This window comes from Doryrhamphus excisus, chromosome 16, assembly GCF_030265055.1.
Source record: "Doryrhamphus excisus isolate RoL2022-K1 chromosome 16, RoL_Dexc_1.0, whole genome shotgun sequence".
Taxonomy (NCBI): Eukaryota; Metazoa; Chordata; class Actinopteri; order Syngnathiformes; family Syngnathidae; genus Doryrhamphus; species Doryrhamphus excisus.
This window is the reverse complement of record NC_080481.1, coordinates 13,231,826-13,256,333: the sequence shown is the minus strand read 5'-3', so window position 1 is coordinate 13,256,333 and position 24,508 is coordinate 13,231,826. Positions and strand designations below refer to the sequence as shown.

The following is a 24,508-nucleotide window of genomic DNA, read 5'->3' as shown; positions in this document are numbered from 1 at the left end:
TCACCTTTTAGTCCTGTTATACATTGTTTACATACACAAATGCAAGATGCTGCAGGGACTCGAGATGCTAACTTGCCAGCTAGCAATCCAACCAGTTAGCCTCAAACTTAATTCTTCTAAATATAAGAAGCCCAAAACTTACTGTTTATAGATTTTTAAAGTTTTTACTTGTTGCGTCTGTTGCCACGGTGATTAACGGTGACGGAGTGCAGGTGGGTAAAAGGGAGGTTCACTTGCGTGACTGAAAGTTCATTGGTCCGCGCGACGGGGTGGGAATGAATGAGCACCGGCGGGAACGAGCACCAGTTGGCAGGTCGACTTGTCGGGAGGGGACGCCACTGGTAAGCTGAAATTTATATCCATTTCTGATGCCGCTGTGCCGCTGCTGTGTATGTGCGTTATTTGCGTGTAGTCTTGTGTATTTGATGAAGGGTTAATGGAATCCATGTGGCGTTTGAATTGTCGCGCTTTCACCGTTCCGAAGATACTTCCTGTTTGTGGTGCTGGTTAGGTGTGTACCTACTGATTGGTTGCGCTTTCTGATCGCATTGCATGCTGGGTAATGTGGTCGCTTGTCTGTCATCATTAGTGGATTTCTATGTGCGGTGTTACTATATAAACTACAATACACGACAATACTTTACACTGACTGTGAAATTTGATGGGTTTACCTGGACTATCGAGATTAACTCTCACTTATATCTCACTTATAACTAGTAACATTTATAATAGACTGTGTGGTTTATGGATGTATATTTGTATAAAGCTAGTTTTGGGAGTTTGGTTTTTTTCATGTGGTTTTCGTCTTGTTGGAGACGTTTGCATTAGAAAGTATTGACTTTGCTGTACATTTTGTGCACAGGTATGTGAGTCCCTATATTATTTACTTTGTATAGAGTCTCTTCAGTCGCCTTTGAGGAGGAGGAGACGTGTGAATGAGAAAGTATTGACGTTGCTGTACATTTTTATATGTTGTGCACAGAAAATAAACGCCCCCTCTGGTTGGCGAGAGAATTGCAGCCTTCCATTCTCTTCATTCACAACCAAAGAACACAACGCAGAGCCAGCACAGACCTGCTACATATTTGTATACCATATACAATTTGATATTGTGCAATGTTATTAGTTTTGTTGTTACATCATGGTCTTTCTATTAAGTCATCATAAAACAGGCGTGCTACCTGCAATATAAGAATGTTGTTAAATTTCAGTTAGCAGGTAACAGTAACCTGCATTGACTGGCCACATTGACTATGCAAGGTACACTTTGCACAGGAGCACAAGAGCGACATCTAGCATTCTGCATGTATATGGCTGACATAAATATTACACCCCTCTCAATACATTGCAGTATGCGCTTTGCAATTTTAAACATGTTTCATAACTACAGGGTGCCTTTCTTTTTCCAAGACAGCCGTGCATCAGTCACTGACGGTACTTGCTTCAGGGGGTTTGGCTAGTGATATAAAGTCAGTTGGAAAACAGCTTGTAGTACTGAACGCGGTGCTTTTGAGAAAAAATACAGTCAACAAGGCTGACAGGTTATTGTTGTGTTTATTGCCATCATTCACCAACTTCACACAGCTCATATATGAAATAATTATTATATAATTAAAGAATAAAGTGCCAAGGATCACTGACACATATACACAGTACACATATAGCTGAATAAGTTCCCATCAATCGCAGACTCAAAATAATGTACAGCCTCAAGCCCCGCCCATTCTGGTTAAACCACACCCACTTCCGGTTAATGCCCTAACCACTCTGAGTATGGACACAGATACAAATAATTTAGAGAGATGAACATCTACAGATAGTGGTGTACTTGCTCATCCCTACTATTAATCATAAATTCCGGTGCGGTGTTATATAAGAAAAAAGGCAATAAGTTGTATGAGAAGTGAAAGGAAGTTCATGGGATTTGCAGAAAGTGTGCAATTATTTACAAACGTTTTCATACCACTGTAAAAGTATGTTACAGCCAATCTGCAGACAAAAGGAAGCGCTATGAGGATCGTGAGAGAGACTGCCTGGATTTATTTTGAGGCGCTGACATTTGCTTTTGTGTTTGGCATTTTTTTTTTACTGGTTATTTTATTGTTATATCTCTTTTTTTTAAATAATATACTTTTAATTGATATTTTATATCTTCTAAATAAAAGGTAAACTCACACTCAGGTGAGGTACAGTTTGCCATGCCAGTAAATGGAGACGAGGGTTGTGGCCGTCTTTACCCTCTGATAAAAGGACCAGTCTGAGAACTGATCGCTGTTATTATTTCAGACAAATCACACACCCATGGCAGAATATCACCAAAAGCTCATCTGTGTCATTTTAAACTATTCATGTTTTTTTTTTTTTTAAATCCATTCAATTTGACCAAGTAGATTTAGTGCCTAGTGCTTGTGTAAGCCTCTCATACACAGCAGGAGATCAGCAGAGGACAATTCGTGGGATGCATTGTTTTTAAATGAGAATGTTACCGACTGTGTTTTTTTTTAAAGTCGAGAGAAATGGTAATTAAAAATGTCTAAGAATGGAATGCACCATGCAGAGCATATAATATACTTTCTGACAAATGGAGAGTATATGCTACACTATCATACTCGATAGTAATAGACATCAATATGTCGTTGCTGAGAATTATTACTGTACTTACGGTCGAGTCATATCCTTAAATGGCTGGCTAAAAGCCTAACCACAGAGCCGTAAGGTTGTGTGCTAACTTTCAACAGGTTGGTAGCTTGCCTTTTTTTATGTAGATGTGTGCCCTATCGTCAACGTGGCATCTGCTGCAACAGTCAGCTGCCGTTGCAGTAATAAGTGAGCTTCCTCTTCCACGTCTCTCTGGCCATCCTTGATAAGGAATAAGGAGAAGGAAAAATGCGGTGTCATATTTATTCATCACCAGCTTCTCGATTCAACACTTCGCAGAGGAGATGCATGTACAGCCCACTGCACAGAAACCATGAAACGTGCATAATGCAGAATAGCTTTCTGGCTACTACCACAAAAAAAAAAGAGGGGAAAAAATAGAATAATTACTTTTACTCTGGCTTGTGTTATAGGCTTGGGCGGGAGAACAGTGATGGTGGAACTGCTGTTTTTCCACCTGTGTAATAAAGCAGATGAGAACCCCCCCTCTGTGTCGAGTTAATCATTTTCTCATCATAGCAGGAGAGCTGGAAGGGGCGAATAGAGAAATAGGAAATTGAGTAATGCTCAAAAGTAGAGAGAATATGAACAACACAAAAATGCTATAATAGAATTATAAGATGCAAGTAAAAGTACAGAAAAGGAAGAATACAGCCAATGAAACTGAAATGAGCAAAATGAAGTGTTGAATTATTCAATGTTTTTTTTATGTATTGGGCTATTTAGAGTATAGCACTACTTCATGGTCCTCACAAGGGTATAGTATGAGTCACATATTTCAGAGCCGTTTGGTGCCTTCGAGGTTCTTGGTACTCATTTCACTAAATTGTGTGGCTCTGGAGGGAGTGATTTGAAACCCGATCTGCATGTGGCAAAAAACTCACAACCAAGTAAGATCATTCATTCATTCATTTTCTACCGCTTTTTCCTCACGAGGGTCGCGGGGGGTGCTGGAGCCTATCCCAGCTGTCTTCGGGCGAGAGGCGGGGTACACCCTGGACTGGTCGCCAGCCAATCACAGGGCACATATAGACAAACAACCATTCACACTCACATTCATACCTATGGACAATTTGGAGTCGCCAATTAACCTAGCATGTTTTTGGAATGTGGGAGGAAACCGGAGTGCCAGGAGAAAACCCACGCATGCACGGGGAGAACATGCAAACTCCACACAGAGATGGCCGAGGTTGGAATTGAACCCTGGTCTCCTAGCTGTGAGGTCTGCGCGCTAACCACAAAACCCCTGTTTTCATGCCAATATTTTTTTTTTCTAACAACCGATTTTTTCTGTTAGAAATGAATAATCAATAAATCTGTGATATATTACTTAAAATACTCATATGTATTCAGTAAGCAGGATTTTTACATGATTATCATTACAGTTAAGATGTTATTATTTCCAACAACTGTACTTTTAAACATTCTTTCTATGTACTACACACTATAAGCATTCTGCGTTTTCTCTCGATGTATAACCACAGATTTGATTGTACTTTAGAAGTGGTGGTTTGGGTGCAGTAAAATACCAATTACCATCCAAATAATCAGCATTGTTTGCTCCTATTATCATGTCTCACAGCAGCAATGATTCAAACCCATCATTGAGAGTCTCAGGTGTCTTTAGTCCACTCTTCAGTTAGGATTTCTGATAAATGTCAAGATGGAGAACAATATGTGACGTTAATGGAACAAAAAAGACATCCTCGTGACCTGTGGAAATGTTGAGTGACGTTATTGTTTTTTGTTTTTTTAAAGCACTTCCTTTAATTAGGAGTTCAAATACAATGTGCAACATTTCCTGGCCCACGGTTTAATGTCCTCTAAAGTAATAAACCGGCAATTTATTAGAGCCGGCACAGCAGGGCTTCCTCAGAGAGAACTCCTCACCCAGTCGCTTGCAGTCTCTTTGTTTCTGTTAATTTCCCAACAGCCTCTATGGAAGATCCTTGCCCCAGTTTTTACTCTAATACGCATAGGATTATGTCAAGTTATTTTTATTTATACAGTGCCAGTTCACAACAGATGTTATCTCAATGCACATCACACATGGAGCAGGTCTAGAACGATGCTTCTCGTGAAGGTTGTGGGTTCGATCCTCTGCCGTGATCATGTCGAAGTATCCTTGGGTAAGATACCGAACCCCCAGTTGCTCCTGATGCTGCGTCGTCAGTAGGTAAATGTGCTAACAATGTCAAAGCGCATTGAGCGCCTTTTGGAGGTGGAAAAGCGCCATGCAAGTGAAAAACCATTTACCATATATGACCGTTTGTTTCTGGTGATCAAAGGCAGAGTTTGACTCTCAAATATTCACAAGCCAAGCTGTACATTATATCCTTTGCACCGACCCCCCCGACGGCCGCAAACTTTGATGTTTGTATATATTTTTTTGTATAAAGGTTAAATAAAATTGACTGTATTAGACAAAGATTTGTGTTATTATTTAAGTGTCGACTTTACCTCTATTATCAGCATTCTTATTACCTTCTGCTCGGCTAAAAAGTACTCTTAGCTACCCCTTTTTTTTCTTTTTTCCTTGTGGAATCTCTAACTTGTTGTTCAAGATGGTAGCGCCACCTAGAGTTTAAACTAAGAAGTACAAAACAGTTAAGTAAGTTAAGTCAAACCATCATCAATTATATTTTCATACTTAATTACGGGATAGGGCGGTGCGGCGGTCGAGTGGTTAGCGCACAGAACTCACAGCTAGGAGACCAGGGTTCAATTCCACCCTCGGCCATCTCTGTGTGGAGTTTGCATGTTCTCCCCGTGCATGCGTGGGTTTTCTCCGGGTACACCGGTTTCCTCCCACATTTCAAAAACATGCTAGGTTAATTGGCGACTCCAAATCGTCCATAGGTATGAATGTGAGTGTGAATGGTTGTTTGTCTATATGTGACTTGTGATTGGCTGGCCACCAGTCCAGGGTGTACCCCGCCTCTTGCCCAAAGACAGCTGGGATAGGCTCCAGCACCCCCGCGACCCTCATGAGGAAAAGCGGTAGAAAATGAATTACGGGATAGTTAAAAATTTATGATGGGCCGCATTTGGTCCGCAGGCCTTACGTTGGACACCCCTGCTGTCAAAAGTGTGTAAATTTAATGATTAAATATTTTTGCCAACTTTCTCCATAACATGTAATTTGCTGCCACAGAAACATGATCCATGTTTTTTTTTTTTTTTTTTCGTCTTTGTGGACCTATTTATTGATCAATACTTCCATTAATAATTTAAGTGGATCACGTCATACCTCAGATTTAATCTCTAGTAAATGCACCGGTGTTACAGATTATGTTTTGCTTTAGAAAAGAAGCGTTTTGACCTCACTCCCAGATGCCCCCAGGGTTACATCATTTGTATATGAACTCATTAAAACACACACATGCACACACATAGGCAATAAAGCTGAGTATATTGAACTAACCCATCTCTCATATTAAGCACACTCCCCCATATTGCTTTGGTAGCAGTACTTTAGTAATGTCCAGCCTTAATCCTGTGGGATAGAAGAGATTTTTCCCTACATTTTTGGGGTGTGATTCGTAATGCTTTACTGAGTTTACACCTTATCGCTTCTTTCTTTATGGCTGCAACATCACACTGACATGTTCTTAGTTCTTCCACCAATGGCATTTGAGTCATATGAATTATTACTTGTTAATGTGTTAATATCACTAAAACCACAAAGACATCAGTTATCACTTTTGTATAAGAAAGTGAAAGTTAAAGTAAAAACTTTTAAGTGAATAAGAGAAAGGAGGATAAGAAAGCCATCAGTATGTGAATAGTGGTGCCACTTGAGTAGCACAATGGGATCAGCTCTCATATGAATTTTTAATGCTCCCAACCAAGATGCAGTAATTACAAGTTGAACAGACTGGAGCACTCTTGCCGTTACCGTTTAGTGTCCTTTCTGTTCCCTATGCCTAGGTGTACTTGACTGAGGCCATATGAAGGCGGCGGATGGGTTGTGGAGGAAGCGAGCATGTTGTGCTGTGAAGCTGCACATTTGCCAGGAACGGAGCATTTGGACTCTTGCTTGTCAGTGTGTGCTGATTCTTCAGAAAGATAAGACAGTAAAAAGGCCAGTGTGTCAATTTATTGGGAAGATGCACTTTTGCAAATGTGTTGTCTGTCACTATATAAAGTTTGGAGGCAGATGGAATGTGTCCACAAAGGTACTTGGGGAAAACCAACAAGTTCAGTATTCTGCTTAGCAACAAAGCACATTATGGAGCTTCAAAGACGTATTGCTGACATCAAAGCTACTTCGCAGTTGCGTTGACCTCATCAGATCGGTTAAAAATACAATGGAACGTTATTATACAGTATCGTACATACATAGTCAAATTTAAATTTATGGTTTTCATTGTTACATTGTTGAGGTATAAAATAAATATTGGATACCATTTTGTATTAAATGTATTTATTTTCTTTTTACACTTTTATATTATATTATTCATTCATTCATTCATTTTCTACCGCTTTTCCTCACGAGGGTTGCGGGGGGTGCTGGCCTGGTGGCCAGCCAATCACAGGGCACATATAGGCAAACAACCATTCACACTCACATTCATACCTATGGACAATTTGGAGTCACCAATTAACCTAGCATGTTTTTGGAATGTGGGAGGAAACCGGAGTACCCGGAGAAAACCCACGCATGCACGGGGAGAACATGCAAACTCCACACAGAGATGGCCGAGGGTGGAATTGAACCATGGTCTCCTAGCTGTGAGGTCTGCGCGCTAACCACTCGACCTATATTATATTATATTATATTATATTATATTATATATTGGTATATTTTATCACCATAGATTGTGTGTTTACTTGGGCCAGGGAATAAAATAAATGTGAAATAAGTACAAACATCCTTTCCTTTCCTTTTATTGATGCAACACATCATTGGACAATTTTGCTTCAACTTCAAATTAAATTTTGACTCCCTTGCCAGGCTACCCATCTTACTTATGTGTATCTGTATCCATACTCGATGAGCGATATAAGAAATATAATTTTAAATCTTGGCAAATGGCAAATTATTTGTATTAGGGATGAGGTGGATACTTATATAATGCATTTTTTTCTGGATAGGAGTATAAAACCAATACATCTCACCATTATCCTTATTCGTGTTTATAGAAAATGCTCATTATGTATTCACTCTTCACACTCTGTGATTGGCCAGCTTTTGAGAAAAATACAGTCAGCAAGGCTGACACATTCTTGTGTACACGGTAGTACACATTCTCTTCACACATTTCATTCATATGTGAAATAATTATTCATTCATTCTACCGCTTATCCTCACGAGGGTCATGGGGGGTGCTGGAGCTTATCCCAGCTGTTTTCGGGCGAGAGGCGGGGTACACCCTGAACTGGTCGCCATATAGACAAACAACCATTCACACTCACATTCATACCTATGGACAATTTGGAGTCGCCAATTAACCTAGCATGTTTTTGGAATATGAGAGGAAACCGGAGTACCCGGAGAAAACCCACGCATGCACGGGGAGAACATGCAAACTCCACACAGAGATGGCCGAGGGTGGGACTGAATTCTGTGTGAGGCCTGCATGCTAACCACTCGTCCGACTAAGTGGGCCAATCATATGATATATATATATATTATTATTATTTTGGGAGTCCATCAGTGTATTACAAAAGTGCTTATCTATATGATCTGTAAGGTCTCCATCCATAAAAGCCTTCTTTCATCGGATTGGTCTGTTTTGTGAGAGCTTGCTGAGAAGTAGCATCCCAGCACTTTGAGTGCTTGAAACAGATGAGAGCAAAAGCTGTCATGAGCTTGACAGGTTGGAATCAGCCTGTTCAGTGCAGCCTGAAGCATTACTTTTACATATGTGTCAAGCTGATAATAGATCTCACTTAAGACCTCAATTTTCTTTCGCACAAACACATGCACAACCGCTTTCTTAAGAAATAATGAAATCAATAGAAACAGGTGTGTGAATAAAATACAAATTGTTCTTAGTGGGTGCACATGCTTTACCACGGCGATCCAATAGCCTACAGTCTCCAGCTTTCAAAAGTGATTTGTGCATCAACCATAAAATAACTGACCTGGTTGTCCACACATTCAACCTGATATACGGGGTTAAACTAGCTGTCAGGGTCACATGACAACACGGAGTCGAAGATTGTCCTCATCTGCTATTAACTGTCTGACCTCAGTACAGCTTGCCAGGTAGGCTGTCTTGCATCAATAAGTCTTCCTGATGCAGGTTCAGACATTTAAGTAGCAGAAGTCACAGACACCCAGCTGCGTTAACAATCCCTCCCAACAGGCTCACTGACCCGGGGGTCAGACAAAGTTTCAGGTTCCAGACAGGTTCATGGAACCACAAGCGCAACAAATGACCATTTTTCCTTTTTTGGAACTAGTTCTATAGTGCTTTGCTTTTCCATTGTCATGGTTCCATAATTGGTTCGAATTTCGGGGTCTTTTTTTTTTTTTGGTTCAACTCCAAAAGCTTGCTGGGCTGAGTGGACGAACCGTGCATAATAAGGTGGACAGGTTTACCTAAAAAAAAAGTGAGTGAATTATTCATTCATTCATTTTCTCCCGCTTTTCCTCAAGAGGGTTGCGGGGGTGCTGGAGCCTATCCCAGCTGTCCTCAGGCGAGAGGCGGGGGCCAATCACAGGGCACATATAGACAAACAACCATTCACACTCACATTCATACCTATGGACAATTTGGAGTCACCAATTAACGTAGCATGTTTTTGGAATGTGGGAGGAAACCGGAGTACCTGGAGAAAACCCACGCATGCATGGGGAGAACATGCAAACTCCACACAGAGATGGCCGAGGGTGGAATTGAACCCTGGTCTCCTAGCTGTGAGGTCTGCGCGCTAACCACTCGACCGCCATGCCGCCCCTGTGAGTGAATTATCTCTAATCTTATTACTTTGCATTGCAACTAGAACAGTGGAAAACACTATGAAAACATAGATACCAGAGGAAACCTGCTGTTTCTTGTCCATTTGGACATTTGAAGAAAGAGACGAAGATATTTGTAATGGCAAAGGACACTGCCGATGATGTAATGCATCAAGAGGCGAGATGGCTGCAACTGTATTTTTTTGCAGGCTTTTGAACAAATAAATAACAAACCTCAGCAATTAAAGAAATACTGCATAGACCAAAAAGACCCAGGTAGGACTGGCAGTGCCTTGTTTTGACGATCTTGACAAACTTTTCCTGTTATTTGCTGATCAGAGGCTAATCCCTGTGACGTAATGACACATCTCCTCAGGACTGTCCGAGTCAGTTCAGGTTGCACCTTTTCCAGATTATCATAGACAGACTTGACACTTTCTTGTTAAAGACACTTGCCTTAGCAAGTCTAGTTGCCTCTGGGTTTCAAGAGAGAGAGAGTGTAGGGTGCCGTTTTTAAGAAGCGTGTAAACCAATCGCTGCCGGCCTTTTTCTTTTTCAGCTCAAAACTGGTGGAAACTCCAGCAAATTAATACGCTTGCTTTCTCACTTCAGTTGGTAACAAACCAAAATAGATGTCAGCGAACCTCATAAGGTAGGCTTGCTTCTCAAGCTGCAGCTCCAAACTCTGTGCTAAAAAACCTGCCGTGGAGATTTATACCCAACCACAGTATTTGGGAGGGCTGACTGATGTTCAATTTCAGATGCAGTGAATGTCTTACAGCATCGAGCCAGTGTACGGTAGTTGATGTTATAATCCTTAGCTGTACTCCTGATTGATTTTTTTTTTTGCCATCTTCACTTGCTTGACTTCCCTCAGCATCACATCAGCTGCATTTTCCGTTTTTCTTTTATAATTCCCAAACATCTTTCCCTTGCTTGCTTCCTTCTCTCCTCTCCTTCTTTAAAAACACTGTTGAAAAATGCTACTTTACTATCACAACCACTACTAAGCGGACTTTCTGGCACCCTAGGGCCTAGTGTGAGTATGCCCTCTGTGACTGCTGTTAGTTATAGAACAGTGGGAACTTTTTGAGATTGTGAATATTTTGTTCGAAATAAGTGATTTCTAAATCACGACAACAGCGTAGTTTAAATGTTTTGTTTCTTCACATCCAGACGCTGTCAGAGAAAGTGTGAAAATACAGTCTGCATTTAACTTCCTTTAGCTGCCCAACAAAGTGGTTGCCTATATGGTACAACTATATGTATTATTCATAGAAATACAATATGTCTCAACACTTTTTTTTTTATATATTTACTGTTATTACTAAGCTGAGCAGGAACCAAGGGTGCAGGCAGAAACTCTACTCAATTCCAGATGATTGCATTTTCATCCAAAGAGAAGAAAAGAGGAAACATTCATTCATTTTCCACCACGTATCCTCACGAGTGTCGCAGGGGTGCTGGAGCCTATCCCAGATGTCTTCAGGCGAGAGGCGGGGTACAATCCTGGACTGGTCGCCGGCCAAATCACAGGGCACATAAAGACAAACAACCATTCACACTCACATTCATACCTATGGACAATTTGACAATTTTATGGCATGTTGCAGCCTCTTAATCCTCTTTCTCCACTATGATTACCCCATGTTTTATTTAATCCAGCACATTTACTGTAATGTAAGTAATTTACCATAATGCAAAATTGATAAATTGAACATCAAGCCAACTCTAATTTTTTCCCACCCATCCATGCTCAAGACTATATCAACAACCAAAAAAACCCAATAAAACAACAAAACGGAGCAGATACACTGCCTGGAACAAAAAATTCTGTCCTTGTGAATAAGTTCAATTTCAAGGACAGTACCTATTTAATTGACATACAATGATTAATATTATACATTTAGTTTCATACAGACATTGGGAGAACATGATGTATTACATTAATACTATGAAAAACATTCTGTTTTCTATGTGACTTTGTAAAAAGGTCACCTTTGCAAACAAATGCAAATTGACTCGACTCAATGCTTCTCTGCTGCTACAGAAATACCACAAAAACAAAATACAAATAGAGTAATGCTACAGCTGTCATCATTATACAGTACATGTAAGAAACAAAGCTGTCTCCTTTTGAATGCAGGCTTTGTGTTTTTTACGTTACCATGGGCCAAGTAGAGCTACCAACAATATGTAAATGACACATTCTCTAATCCTTGCAGAGACCCTTACGTCTTCTACATATAAACTTGACTTTTTTTTTTGACTGGCTTTGATATTAGCTATAATTGCATCCGAGAAAGTGATTTCCAGTGGAAGTCATGAATGATTTGCTGTTTGCAAAATACCCACAGTTTCTGCTACACAGATAATATTAACGTACCAAAGCAAGAAGCCAGGTTATAGTTATAAGCCAAATTACTCAACATGAATAAATTGTTATGTATTGAAAGGATATATTGGTCATATATAAGCATGCAAATGGTAAAAAATTATGGATGAGCCGGATACTCGTTATCAACTAGTATCTGTTACAGATAATGCAATAAACTTTATATTCTGTATCCTCTAGACTTCTTCTTCTCCTCCATTATCTTTCGGCTTTTCCTTTCAGGGGTCACCACAGCAAATAAATCTCCTCCATCCAACCCTGTCTTCTCACACTAACTACCCTCATGTCTCCCTTCATTACATCCTCTGGCCTCTCTGACTTTATCTCCAAGGCCTCTAACATTTAATGGCCCTTCTGATGTATGTGTTCCTGATCCTATCCATCCTGGTCACTCCCAATGAGAACCTCAACATCCTCATCTCTGCTACCTCCAGTTCTGCTTCCTGTCTTTTCCTCAGTGGCACTCTCTCTAGACCAAACAACATGGCTGGTCTCACCACAGTTTTGTATACCTTTCCTTTCATTTTAACTGAAACTCTTCTATCACAAATCACGCCTGACATTTTTCTCCACCCGTTCCATCCTGCCTGCACACGCTGTGTATCCTTTAGACTGTTATTTGAATATAGTTATACAAAGCCCAAATGGTAAGGAATGCAAGTCTCCCTTACTTAAGCCATTCATAATACTAGAGTGCTAATTAAAAGAGAAGGGCGAGAAGGGCCTTGCGAGTGGAATACATCACACTCAGTGGATGGGACAAGTATGCAATACACTTTCCCATGAGAAAGCAGACCAAATGGAGACTCCCAAGAGAAATCTGATCAAATCACCAATCAAGTCAGGATGTGCTTATCATGAGCAGCATGCCAGTCATAGAAGTTGAAAGAGGACCCCTGGAGATATCAAAGACTCCCCTTCCCTTGACCCGAGGGGCACTATAAGGACGGTTCTAGGTTGCACCTGAAAGCGGACAGGAATGGGACCGCTGCTACATTGACTGGCTCCGTGCTTGGCTCTGGGTTTTTGAGTTTTTTCTTGTCAGAATGGGGGTTCAGATCAGGGGATGTCGTCTATTGTTGCCCTTTGAGGCTTTTTTGAGATTGAGGGCTTTATAAATAAACTTGACTTGACTGTTTTTTCTACATAACTGGCCAGATAACTTATGTTGTAGATATAGGCAGTTAGGGTTTCCATACTCAAAATACTAAAGATGGAATTTTCATTTTCGATATCGGTCGATATTGGTATCGGATTTAATTAACTAAGGCACAACAGTCAACACTCAACTGTACGTAAGTAGCTGAGTGTTTTTACAAGTTGTTCTTACCTAAGAAGAAACATAGTCATGGTCATATTTAATGAAATTGTTTTTGCAAAATCATAAAACAGTAAGTTCCATGCTCCTGTGATGCACTCTGCTTAAATTTCTGAACCACCCATGGAGACCAGAAGACTAATCACACACCATGTAGTGCAGCCAATGTTCTAAATTTTGTTTGTGCTCTCGGAGGGTTTCTACTCCATAAACGAAGACCAACTTTGCTGTAGGTCTGTTCTTCTAATCCGAGGCAGGAAAAGCCAATGATTAAGGTCATGTGGGATCTGAATTCATGTGAGGGAGAACACCGTTAGCCTAATACATTATGGACTGCCACTACTGTTTCATCTCCAAGCCCAGTTACATGCAAGTTCAAGCAGGCACTTTGTCTTCATGCCCACTTGGCCAGATCTAGACTGGGAAATGGGTTAACTGCTTGCGCTGTAGAAAGAAGCGTGGGTCAAGTGGTGAATCCCCACATTGAAACTCCCGGCGGAATTCAGTTGCAACCTTCCAAGCAAATGCAATTTAACTGCGGAAGATGGCTAAGTATGAACCCCATAAGTGTACCTCTTTAAAGGGGAACGGGGACTTGTTCACTGGGAATAATTTAATAGTTTAGTGTGGCCTTAAACTAATCTATTTCCAACACCCAGATGGCATTTATATTGAGCTAATGCTCAATATAAATGCTGGAATAATTTACTCACTACTGTTAATCAATTCCCAGAACTGCACTGACTCTGGAAAAGACATAAAGAGAACCCCAAGCCAAATTACTACCTTGTCTTACCAAATAGTTTCTTTTGTTTAGAAATGAAAGCAAATCAAGTATCCTACCATCAGCTCAGAAACATAACGGTTATTATTTTATTTTATAGCAATGGCGGTGTATGTTTTTCATTAGGTTTGTCAAGATTAGATTTGTTTGTGAAGGGATACTCCTTGGGATTTGTTGTCTGTCTTAACGGCGTTATGGGCATCAGGGCGTGCTTTGGGCCATCTGCCCAAAGCTGTTGGCTCTTATGGGCGTGACTGAGCGACTACCCGGGGAGCAGGAAGTAGCTGCCTAAGTTGGAAACAAAATCTATCCTCTGACCTTTTTGGGTAGGCTTGCACGCAGGAGGGAGATGGGGGGAGATAAAGATGGGAGTTGAAAAGACAGAAGTCAGAGGGAAAGTAGAAAAAAAGAGGAACATAAAGTAGATGGAAAGGGGATGTGCGGCTGCGGATTTTTAACAGCCGTGTCCCTCCATCTCTGATCAAAGCATCCTATCAGCCTTCAGGGCATCTCTGCTGAGTGCCTCCCGTAGCTGCTAAAAATTCATCCTGCCGAGGAATAATTTTAACACCTCTCCTCTTGTAGTCCTCACATACAGTACTTGTCCAACCATCGCCAGCAGCACATGCATCATGCATATTGCTTCCGGAAGTACCTGCGCATTCACGACAGCTGGCAATGTCCAATATTATAGACACTAAAGTGGGTGATCTGAGGTCACCGTGGCAATGGTTGGGATACTTTTATGCTCACAAACATAATGTATGTACTACAGCTGCAGTCATTTTCTTATTCGATTCATCTGAAGCTTGTTTGATTCATTGAGGAATCATTTCGGACCAAAACCAGGGGTCGCGAGTACCCCAGGGATGAGCGAGTACCCTTCTATCTGTATCTGTTCACCCATCTAAATTATCTGTATGTGTACCCCTAAACCAGTAATGGTTGTGGTTTAACCAAAAACGGGTGGGGCTTAAATAGGTACATTATTTTAAGTCTGAAATTTACATGGATTGATCAAAAGTTGCTATATTTTTTGCTTATTTAGATATGCAGTATGTGTACTGTGTATACATTATACAGTATTATTATATACAGTATCAAGTCTTTAAACAACGTTTAGTTTTTTCCGAGTTAGTTCATGTTTTTTTGTTTTATTTTTCTAGTTTTATTTCATATTTTGTTTCGACATGGAATGGAAAAGTCTACTTTTATGCAGGGCTCCACAATAACGATGTACCGATGGCCCGGGGCAAGTCAAAACAAAATTCGGGCAAGTAAATCCAATCATTAATATTCCCGTCGGGCAAGTGCACTTTAGCATGCCGTACTGCCAAGAGTTTTTTTTTTTAAAGCGGTTCTTGTTGGGTGTTGGTAAAACACGGACTGCGTAATTCCGGTGGTAATTTGCAAACCAAACCTTGCAAATCTTGAAATGGACCAATCAGAATCGTTTATTTAGACCGCGGTCCGTAATCCACAATCCGCGTTTTACCCACACCCGTTCTTGTTTGCGATCAACCAAATAGCGATCGTTTAACGAACTACGAAAACATCTATCATGGCGTCCCTGCCAACATCGTCTAATTCTTCAACAACTTCTGAAGGAAAACACCAAAAAGTGATGAACCAGTGCCTCCTAAACAAGTATTTTATTAGCGGCAGCAAATCAAATGATGGCACAGGTGAGTGAATCATATTCCTGTGATTCCTGTGAAGTGGTCACAATGAAACACCACCCATTAGATCCAATACCAAGTGCTGATTTTGCACAAGCTGCAAAATCTAGCGGTTCAATTTCTCTGTGTATTTTTCTCACCTTTGCTTCACAAATTATTTTTTGACCATTGAGCATTTTTTTCTGGATAAAAACACTTTACTAGTACAAAAATGTGTCTATTCAATAATGTTTAATTGTGGTGCACAACTTATAAATATCACTGCTTACTATGACTACGATGTGTAAGGTAGCATGTCTGAAAATTTGTGGAGATGTATGTTAAATACATCTCCACAAATTTTTAGACATTCCTCCAAATACAATGCATCAGTACTATTATCTGATGAATTATCAGCATATATCGATATATGATATCATTATGGCACTTTTCATTTTACATGGGGCAAGTTCGGGCAAGTAGTTCTCACCTTAAGGATTCCCCACGGGCAAGTAATTTTTGTTTTTAACGTAGAGCCCTGTTATGGATAACTAATTCAAGAATATTTCCAATTTTTATAAGAAAAAATACAATACTATAAGAGCTGTCGATTAATTTGATAATATATTAATCATAGCTTCATTGAGTGAATGCTGCAACTGTGCCAATAAACAACACTTATACCAACACCTATTGTGCTTTTTTCCCACTTTTCTGACCTATAGCTGTCGTTAGAATGCTCTATTCTTGTTAAGCGATGCCAAAGTTTCAGATAAAGAGGTTTGTGAATTTGGAAGTGGGCCCTGAAAGAAGTTTGGCATGGCTCGGTTTCAGAGTTTTTTTCTAACTTTGCTCAGAGAGAGACAGATTTCCTTATGATTTTCTTATAGTAGTAAGTAAGCGGTTGTCTGTGTAGCATTATAGAGTGTGCATACAGGGAGCGTCTTACCTGCATTCATGCAAATTACAAGCGAACCGATGTATGGAGTTGCTAATAGCCTTTTTTTGCCACAATCGGTGAAAAATGTCTTATGTTAGCTCCACCGCACTAACGGTGCCTATGTTACCACTCTTTTCAAGTAGCTCTCTAAGGGTTTCATTCATTTATTATCAACTCCTATTCCAACAAAATTAGAAAGTGGGGTTCAGCAATAGTCAGTAGCGCTTGGGAGTCTTACCAATCATAGCAGAATGGGCATGCCCGGAGGCGGGCCGAAGGTGGAATGAGTAAAAACAGACGTTTTGCAATACACTACGCAGTAATAGGTGCAGATTTTGGAAGATCTAGAAAGCTTTGTGCGGGTTATCATGTGTAGCTGCTCTATAGGAGTCGACAACTCAATACAAAGGGCGGAAAATAAGCATAATAGGTCCCCTTTAATAACACGTAACAATAATTCTAACATGTAATTCTAACAATATGTACAAAAATGTGCCACAAAGCCTGCTAGAAAGCCAACATTAATTCCTGCAATGCTAGAATATGCGTCACTTTATCCAAAAACGATGGACTTATTAGGTGAAAAAAAACAGCAAAGGATCTTTATAACTCATAACAGAGGTGAATTTATGAGAGTCACACAATGCTACCTTCCCCTGCCCATTAAAAAAAAAAAAATTCAAAGAGTCACATTTACGGCTCAGTATTTTTCCGCTGTCTATGGGGTGTGTGAATATCCTCATATACTAAACTGTAGCTATCCAGCTGCATATCTCTCAATGGTGTGTCCTTCCAAAGTTGGGAACAATGATATTCTGCATTGCCGCAAGGTCTGAAATTTCCTGAGTTTTGCCTTGGCCATTGTTCCACAACTGTCAGCAAGTATTTTTCCATCATCAACCAATGAGCAAAAATGAGCAATACCACAGAATGTTTGGCACCAAGACAAGCAAAATCTAGTGACTGCATAATCTTGCAGGATGGGATATTCACTCACTGTGGGAATAGACATTGCAAAAAACATTCATTTTACATAAGTACATCAAGTAACAGAGTGTATAATTTAATGGCAGGGCTCCTGGCACATCAACACAAACCCATGTTAGAGTTTTTATTAAGAATGGCAACACTTTTACTCACTTTCATTTCTCCGAAAAAAAAAAAATGCCTTAATGGACTCGGAGTGAAGTGGAAAGAGGAATGCAAATAGCGAAACCCCAAACTGCGATCAAATCGCAGCAGAGAGCGAGACAAGCCTACCGATTTTAGTGTATGGGACATGCCTGGCATCTAGATGGCTAATGGAAGCATCATTATCCAGAGAGCAAGATGACAAGGCCCCTCAGAATATGCTTACAGATGACTTAGAGCGACACCGCCTGTCTCCCTGACTCTCGTTTACTGCCATTAGACCGAGGCAGCCTGCCTGTTTACGACTCCCTGGGCTGGAGTTTATTTGGCAATTTTGAATAGAGTAATATAAGATGACATAATGATCAACTCTGCACACAGCACAGTGGCAAGTCTGGATGGGAGTTTGGCAGATAGATGCCGTTTTGGAGATGGCCGGCACTCTGATTGCTTGCTGCTCTGACAAGCTCTGCTGACTGAACTTTATAACTAAACTCCTTCCTAGTTTTGTGTTGGGAGCATTGACTTTCAAATAGGCTACTCAGGAGATGTATGTTGTTCTCTCTTACACAGGTGACGACATATTGTTTGTGTCACGATGCAACTGAGAAGTGTGTATTTTTTTAAATATTCTTCAAAAAAGTTCAAAAGTCAGGGTCTACATTGACTTGAATAAATATAGGAATCTTCCCAAGTGCATTTTTGGAGAAATAGTCTTGAAATCATGAAACTTTACACTGTAAAAAATTGTAGTTAAGTTTTTGGTTGGGCTGCATGGTGGTGAGTGGTTAGTGTGCAGGGCACACAGAGAGGAAATCTGAGTTCAACTCCACCCTCGGCCATCTCTGTGTGGAGTTTGCATGTTCTCTCCACGCATGCGTGGGTTTTCTCCGGGCTTTCTCAAACATTCCAAAAACATGCTAGGTTAATTGGCAACTCCAAATTGTCCATAGGTATGAATTTGAGTGTGAATGGTTGTTTGTCTGTATGTGCCCTGTGATTGGCTGGCGACCAGTACCCCGCCTCTCGCTCGAAGACAGCTGGGAGAAAATGAATGAATGAGTTTTTGGTTGCAGCTGCAGTACTTCCTTCTGTACTGTACTTCCTGCCGTGGCTATTGTCTCCCTATCAATCCATTGTAATGACCCTTTAGGGTGTTATTATGCGTTTGTTATTGTGCTGTGTGTGTTGCTGTAAATGCCAGTGTTTAAATCCGGTGTCTGCTGCCAACTCGTCCGCATTTGTGCGCTGCATGACTTCATCGTGCCGCGCTTAAACGTTTTAGAACAAACACAGCTTGCTCATGAGCTTTTCAAACTTCATTTGTTGTTAGCTAGTGCTTCAGAGACAGAAAAAAAACGTCAAAGATTGTTTAATCATGAGAGGAGCACTCACTCTTGCTGTCACTGAAATGATCTTTTTAAAAATAGCTTTTTAACCAGTTGTACTATACATTTTAACATATTACCAATAACATTTACAACATCAACATCACACAAGTAAAATGTTTCGTCTAAACATTGTAAACATTAATATACATATGATTTTTAGGCTGGCCACTTGAAGATCTGACGTTGGGGAGACACTTTCAGGATTTACCAACTATCTGACCATCTTTTGTGGGACTCGGTTCAGGGTTGCCATGGCAATGACAGATTCCCAACATCCATTCGACCAAAGTCACCATTCTAAAGATACCCCTCCCCAATATGTAACACAATTTATGCTGACATGATAACAAACATCAAACATTTTAAAATCAATATTGGTTTAAGGGCAACTTGAGAGAACCTCTTGTTGCATTCTGGCACTATTTGAATGAAATTGGAAAACTTTTAAATGACTTGGTTGTTTATATATATAATAATATTTAATATCGAACCACTGCAATCATGCACATAAACACAGGGTTAGTCTGGGTTACTTGAGATTGGGTATCGTATTCAGCAGACAGTGGGCAAACTGCTCACCCACCTTTCTGCACAGGTTGTAATAATTGGTATTAGAATTTCAGATACATGGAGTGATCGATAAGTTGTGCAAATATTACAAACTATAAAAGGCTTCTGTCCTATAATAAACACTGAGCATTCCTTCATCCCTAACTCTCACACACCATCAGGGGTCTAAAATATGAAAACACACATTGATTAGTAGCAATGTTATTCAAATTATACAAACAACTATAATAGTAGTATACCTGTACTTACAAAGCTAGATTAAAAGAACTCAGTGGGATTGTCTCCAAGTAAGAAAACCCTCTTTCCATTAACTGCATGACAGAAAATGTGTAGATGATACATTAAAAGAAAAGCTGTCTCATACACCGATGCAGTCACTCGCAGACAAAGGTGTGTGCAAGCCATTCATTAACATGGACATGTACCCCCCAAGTGTATCAGTCCCCATCCCCCATACTAGCTACCAGCACAAAAAACACAACGTATGCTGGTCTATGCTGGTCTTTCCAGCAGGGAAGGAACCTAATTTATGCACTTATCATACATTGCTAAACTAAATAGCGAGTGTTTGGAATTATTGCGCACACCTATTGTAAGCATATGGAATACTACATATCATCACAATGGGCTCTATTTTCGTGCCGCAGGGTGGCGGAGCCTGGCGCACCCCGTGCAGTGGTAATTTTGCACAACCTATTTGTAATCTGAGATGGGCGTGGCGGAACACTAGGGCGAGGTGCCCACATTTTCAGTTTGGCGCAGTGAAAATTTCGTGACAAAACAGAACGCCAAAGGTGCGCCGAAAGCTCGCCAGCTCTGACCCGGTTTATTCTCGTACTATTTTTCTGGAGCAGCGTCTTTGAAAACCATGACAAAGTGAAGCCGCCGAATTTTAAGTGGGATGTGGCAAGGAATAAGTAATAAGTAATTAAAATAAAGTAAAGCACCCAACATTTTACAGATCAATGACACATAGTGTATATTATCTGTTATACCACAGAGCCATTTTTGCTACTTATAGAAGAAATCATACATTGCACATGCTGTAAATGTGACTACATTGCATTCATCATCATGTTAATATAACCCAACTACTTACCTAGACATACTTGGATGTCCCCACTCATAACCTAAATCAATCCACCCCAATGTCTACCATAAATGTGAGGAACTGAACCTCTTGACAGCCCCACCCAGTAGGGTCTCCAGAAAGGAGACAAGAAGGAACTGCAAAAAGAAAAAAAAATGTTGGGAAAAAAAACTGCATTTAAAGTATTGAATTTTCATGACATCTGATCCCTGCAACAGTCATGAGGTTGTCAGAACACCGTCCTTCCTCAGTGACAGCCAAACTGTCTTTGATAAGCACATCAAACTGCCAACCAGCTTCAAGATACTGCCTATTAAAAAAGAGGTTTGGCAGTGGGAGCACTTAACTCTACTGACTCACCTATGTGACCAAAGCAATGCAGACCTTTCTCACCATATGTGTTTAATATCGATTATATGAATACATACTATATATAGTATTATTTTGTTATTAGTTGCATGGTGCATTTTAGTGACCTAACAATCATTTTAAACTTTTTAAAAGATCAGGAGGTTTATGGAACAAAAAGTTAAGTGGTAAACCCAAAGAAATATCACCAGCCCAGAGCCTGAGGACATGATTGGCTGCCTGTCAAGACATGGAATGATCCTCGGCCCAAATCAAAGTTGTTACTGGTGCCGAGTTCAGTCCAATAATCTTCAGACAGCATCTGTGAAAGAGAATTAACCTGGCATGCATGTTTCTTTGGAATGTGGGAGGAATCCGGAGTACCCGGAGAAAACCCACGCATATGGAGAACATGCTAATTCCACACAGAGATGCCCCAAGCAGAGATTCGAACCCAAGATGTGGGGGTCCACTTTGATGTGCACATTAGAGAAAACTAAATCCAATCCAATGACCCATCACTTTGAGGGGCATGACGCAAAGACTACAGTGTTTTGAAGTTATGACAATATGAAAATAAACTGTAAACACACAAAATAAACAGTGGAAGCTGTGTTGAATGCTTTCTTTGTTTTGTATAAACATGATCTGATGTTAGTCAGTTCATATGCACCTCATTAGTGTAAACAGCATTGTCCTCACATAGTATAACTGAAATCAAATCAATATTATATTGATATGTACAATGAGCTGACGTCTGCATTGACACTCATGTGAACTTTAGAGTGTTATCTTTTTTTCCATCCAAAACTGAAGAATTAAGTTTCTCAACATGCTGCTTTCGGCGGCACGGCGGTTGAGTGGTTAGCGCGCAGACCTCACAGCTAGGAGACCCAAGTTCAATTCCACCCTCGGCCATCTCTGTGTGGAGTTTGCATGTTCTCGGTTAGGTTAATTGGCGACTCCAAATTGTCCATAGGTATGAATGTGAGTGTCAATGGTTGTTTGTCTATATGTGCCCTGTGATTGGCTGGCGACCAGTCCAGGGTGTACACCGCCTCTCTTGCCCCAAGACAGCTGGGATAGACTCCAGCACCCTCGCGACCCTCGTGAGGAGAAGCGGTAGAAAATGAATGAATGAAATAACAAAGTGGGCTGCACGGTGCAAAGTGGTTAGCGTGCAGGCCACACAGCTAGGAGACCCGAGTTTGATTCCACGCTTGGGCATCTCTGTGTGGAGTTTGCATGTTCTCCAGTTTCCTCCCACATTCCAAAAACATGCTAGGTTAATTGGCGACTCCAAATTGTCCATAGGTATGAATGTGAGTGTGAATGGTTGTTTGTCTATATGTGCCCTGTGATTGGCTGGCGACCAGTCCAGTGACTACCCCGCGTCTCGCCTGAAGACAGCTGGCATAGGCTCCAGCACCCCCGCGACCCTCGTGAGGAGAAGCGGTAGAAAATGAATGAATGAACATGCTGCTTTCATCATTTCCACTCATCTTTGTAAACGCTGCAACGCACCTCGACGGCAGGGCCAGGAGGTGGGTGGGGGCCTGGCGCAAGATCGATCGGGACCAAGTCGCCTCCGTTCATCGCCGACAGACGGGCGAAGCTGCACGGCTGTTACCTATACTTTCCATGATATACTCTGTTGCTGAATACCTCGCATTTTCATCCTCACCTCACCTGTGTGGGACATTGGACATTATGTTACATTTTCTGTAGCCTGGATGGTCACATGCGTACATGCACACAGTGGAAAATGTATTCAAAAATTGCTGGTTGGGGGTGGATGGAACTGTACATGGTTTTACTGTTTGTACTGCAGTCCAGTAACAAAAACAACATTGCAATTTTTGTGTATCCAATCACTCAGGCTGGTAAACCTATATTGTCCCTGTAAAATTAAGAAACCGTTGAAGTAAGAGAAGTAAATCATAGTAACAAAATTGTTCATCACTCTGTTATATTTAATTTACACCTTACCCAAATACTATGAATGTATTTCCTCTAAAGGACGACATTATATTCTAATCAGGTGGTGGTGAGGGCTCATGTTGTGGTCTAAAGGATGACATCTATTCATCACATATGTTTAGTTGGGAATACATCATGTTTGTTGACAAGTCCACCAGCCCCTTTAGGCATACTTAAAATATATTGATATCCACATGGACATTCATTAAATACATCTCATACGTCATTTTATTAGCACTAAAGTGCAAAGATCCGTAGAGCAGTGTCATTAACCAATTAATATATCCAGATTGAGAGCACATGTTAATACCAGTTATAAATGGGGCTATAAATTTTGATTTTTTGTTGACCCATCCATCCATCTCTTCCTCCTCCTTTCGGGAACATCGTCGCTCTATACAGCAAGTGCACCTAATTTCCTCCATTTGCTCCCATCATAATTAATGGTTCCAGGATGGTTTTATCAATGCCGCACTTACTGATTCGCTCATTTTTCTTGCATGGACAGATTTTTCAAAGGCCAGACAGACTGAGGGAGGTTTTATGAAGTGTTGAATCATTGTTCAGGACAACGAACAACCTGCCAAGTGTAAGATTAACTGCTGGCGTGCAGGTGGAAAGACACGTTTTGGGCGTAAGATTACAGTAGTACAGCGACATGGAAGAAGGGATGCAGGAATGTGATTGCAGGGTTGTCAGTTGAATTGCCTCTCACAGCAGAACTGGAGGTAGCAGAGATGCGGATGCTGAGGTTCTTGTTGGGAGTGACCAGGATGGATAGGATCAGGAACGAGTACATCAGAAGGACATTACATGTTAGAGGCCTTGGAGATAAAGTCAGAGAACCCAGATTAAGATGATTCGGACATGTCCAGAGGAGAGATACTGAATATATTGGTAGAAAATGCTGCATTTAGTAGTATATAGTATATAGTAGAGTAGTTGGATGGAGGAGATTGATTTGCTGTGGGGTCCCCTGAAGGAAAAAGTCCAAAGAGAAAGAAGAAGAAGCTGTGATTGATAAGAAAAGTAGTCAACCAGTTTTGACCAGCAAGTCATGGTTTGTACAGATAAACAAAACAGAAAGCAGAACTGGAGGTAGCAGAAATGAGGATGCTGAGGTTCTCATTGGGAGTGACCAGGATGGATAGGATCAGGAACGAGTACATCAGAGGGATATTACATGTTAGAAGCCTTGGAGCTAAAGTCAGAGAGGCCAGACTGAGGTGGTTGGGACATGTCCAAAGGCAAGATACTGAATATATTGGTAGAAAATGCTGCATTTAGTAGTATATAGTATATAGTAGAGTAGCTGGATGGAGGAGATTGATTTGC

At 40.7% G+C, this 24,508-nt stretch overlaps 1 protein-coding gene across 1 annotated transcript in view; it reads left to right on the top strand.

Annotated features, from left to right (window-relative positions):
- The first annotated feature begins 268 nt into the window (after positions 1–268).
- Positions 269–24,508, top strand: part of LOC131104687 (cadherin-4-like) — a 248,021-nt gene continuing 223,781 nt past the window's right edge. The window contains exon 1 of the mRNA XM_058052160.1: positions 269–341. Within this exon, the coding sequence (XP_057908143.1) occupies positions 276–341 (66 nt within the window). The 5' untranslated portion in view covers positions 269–275. The remainder of the gene's footprint in view (positions 342–24,508) is intronic.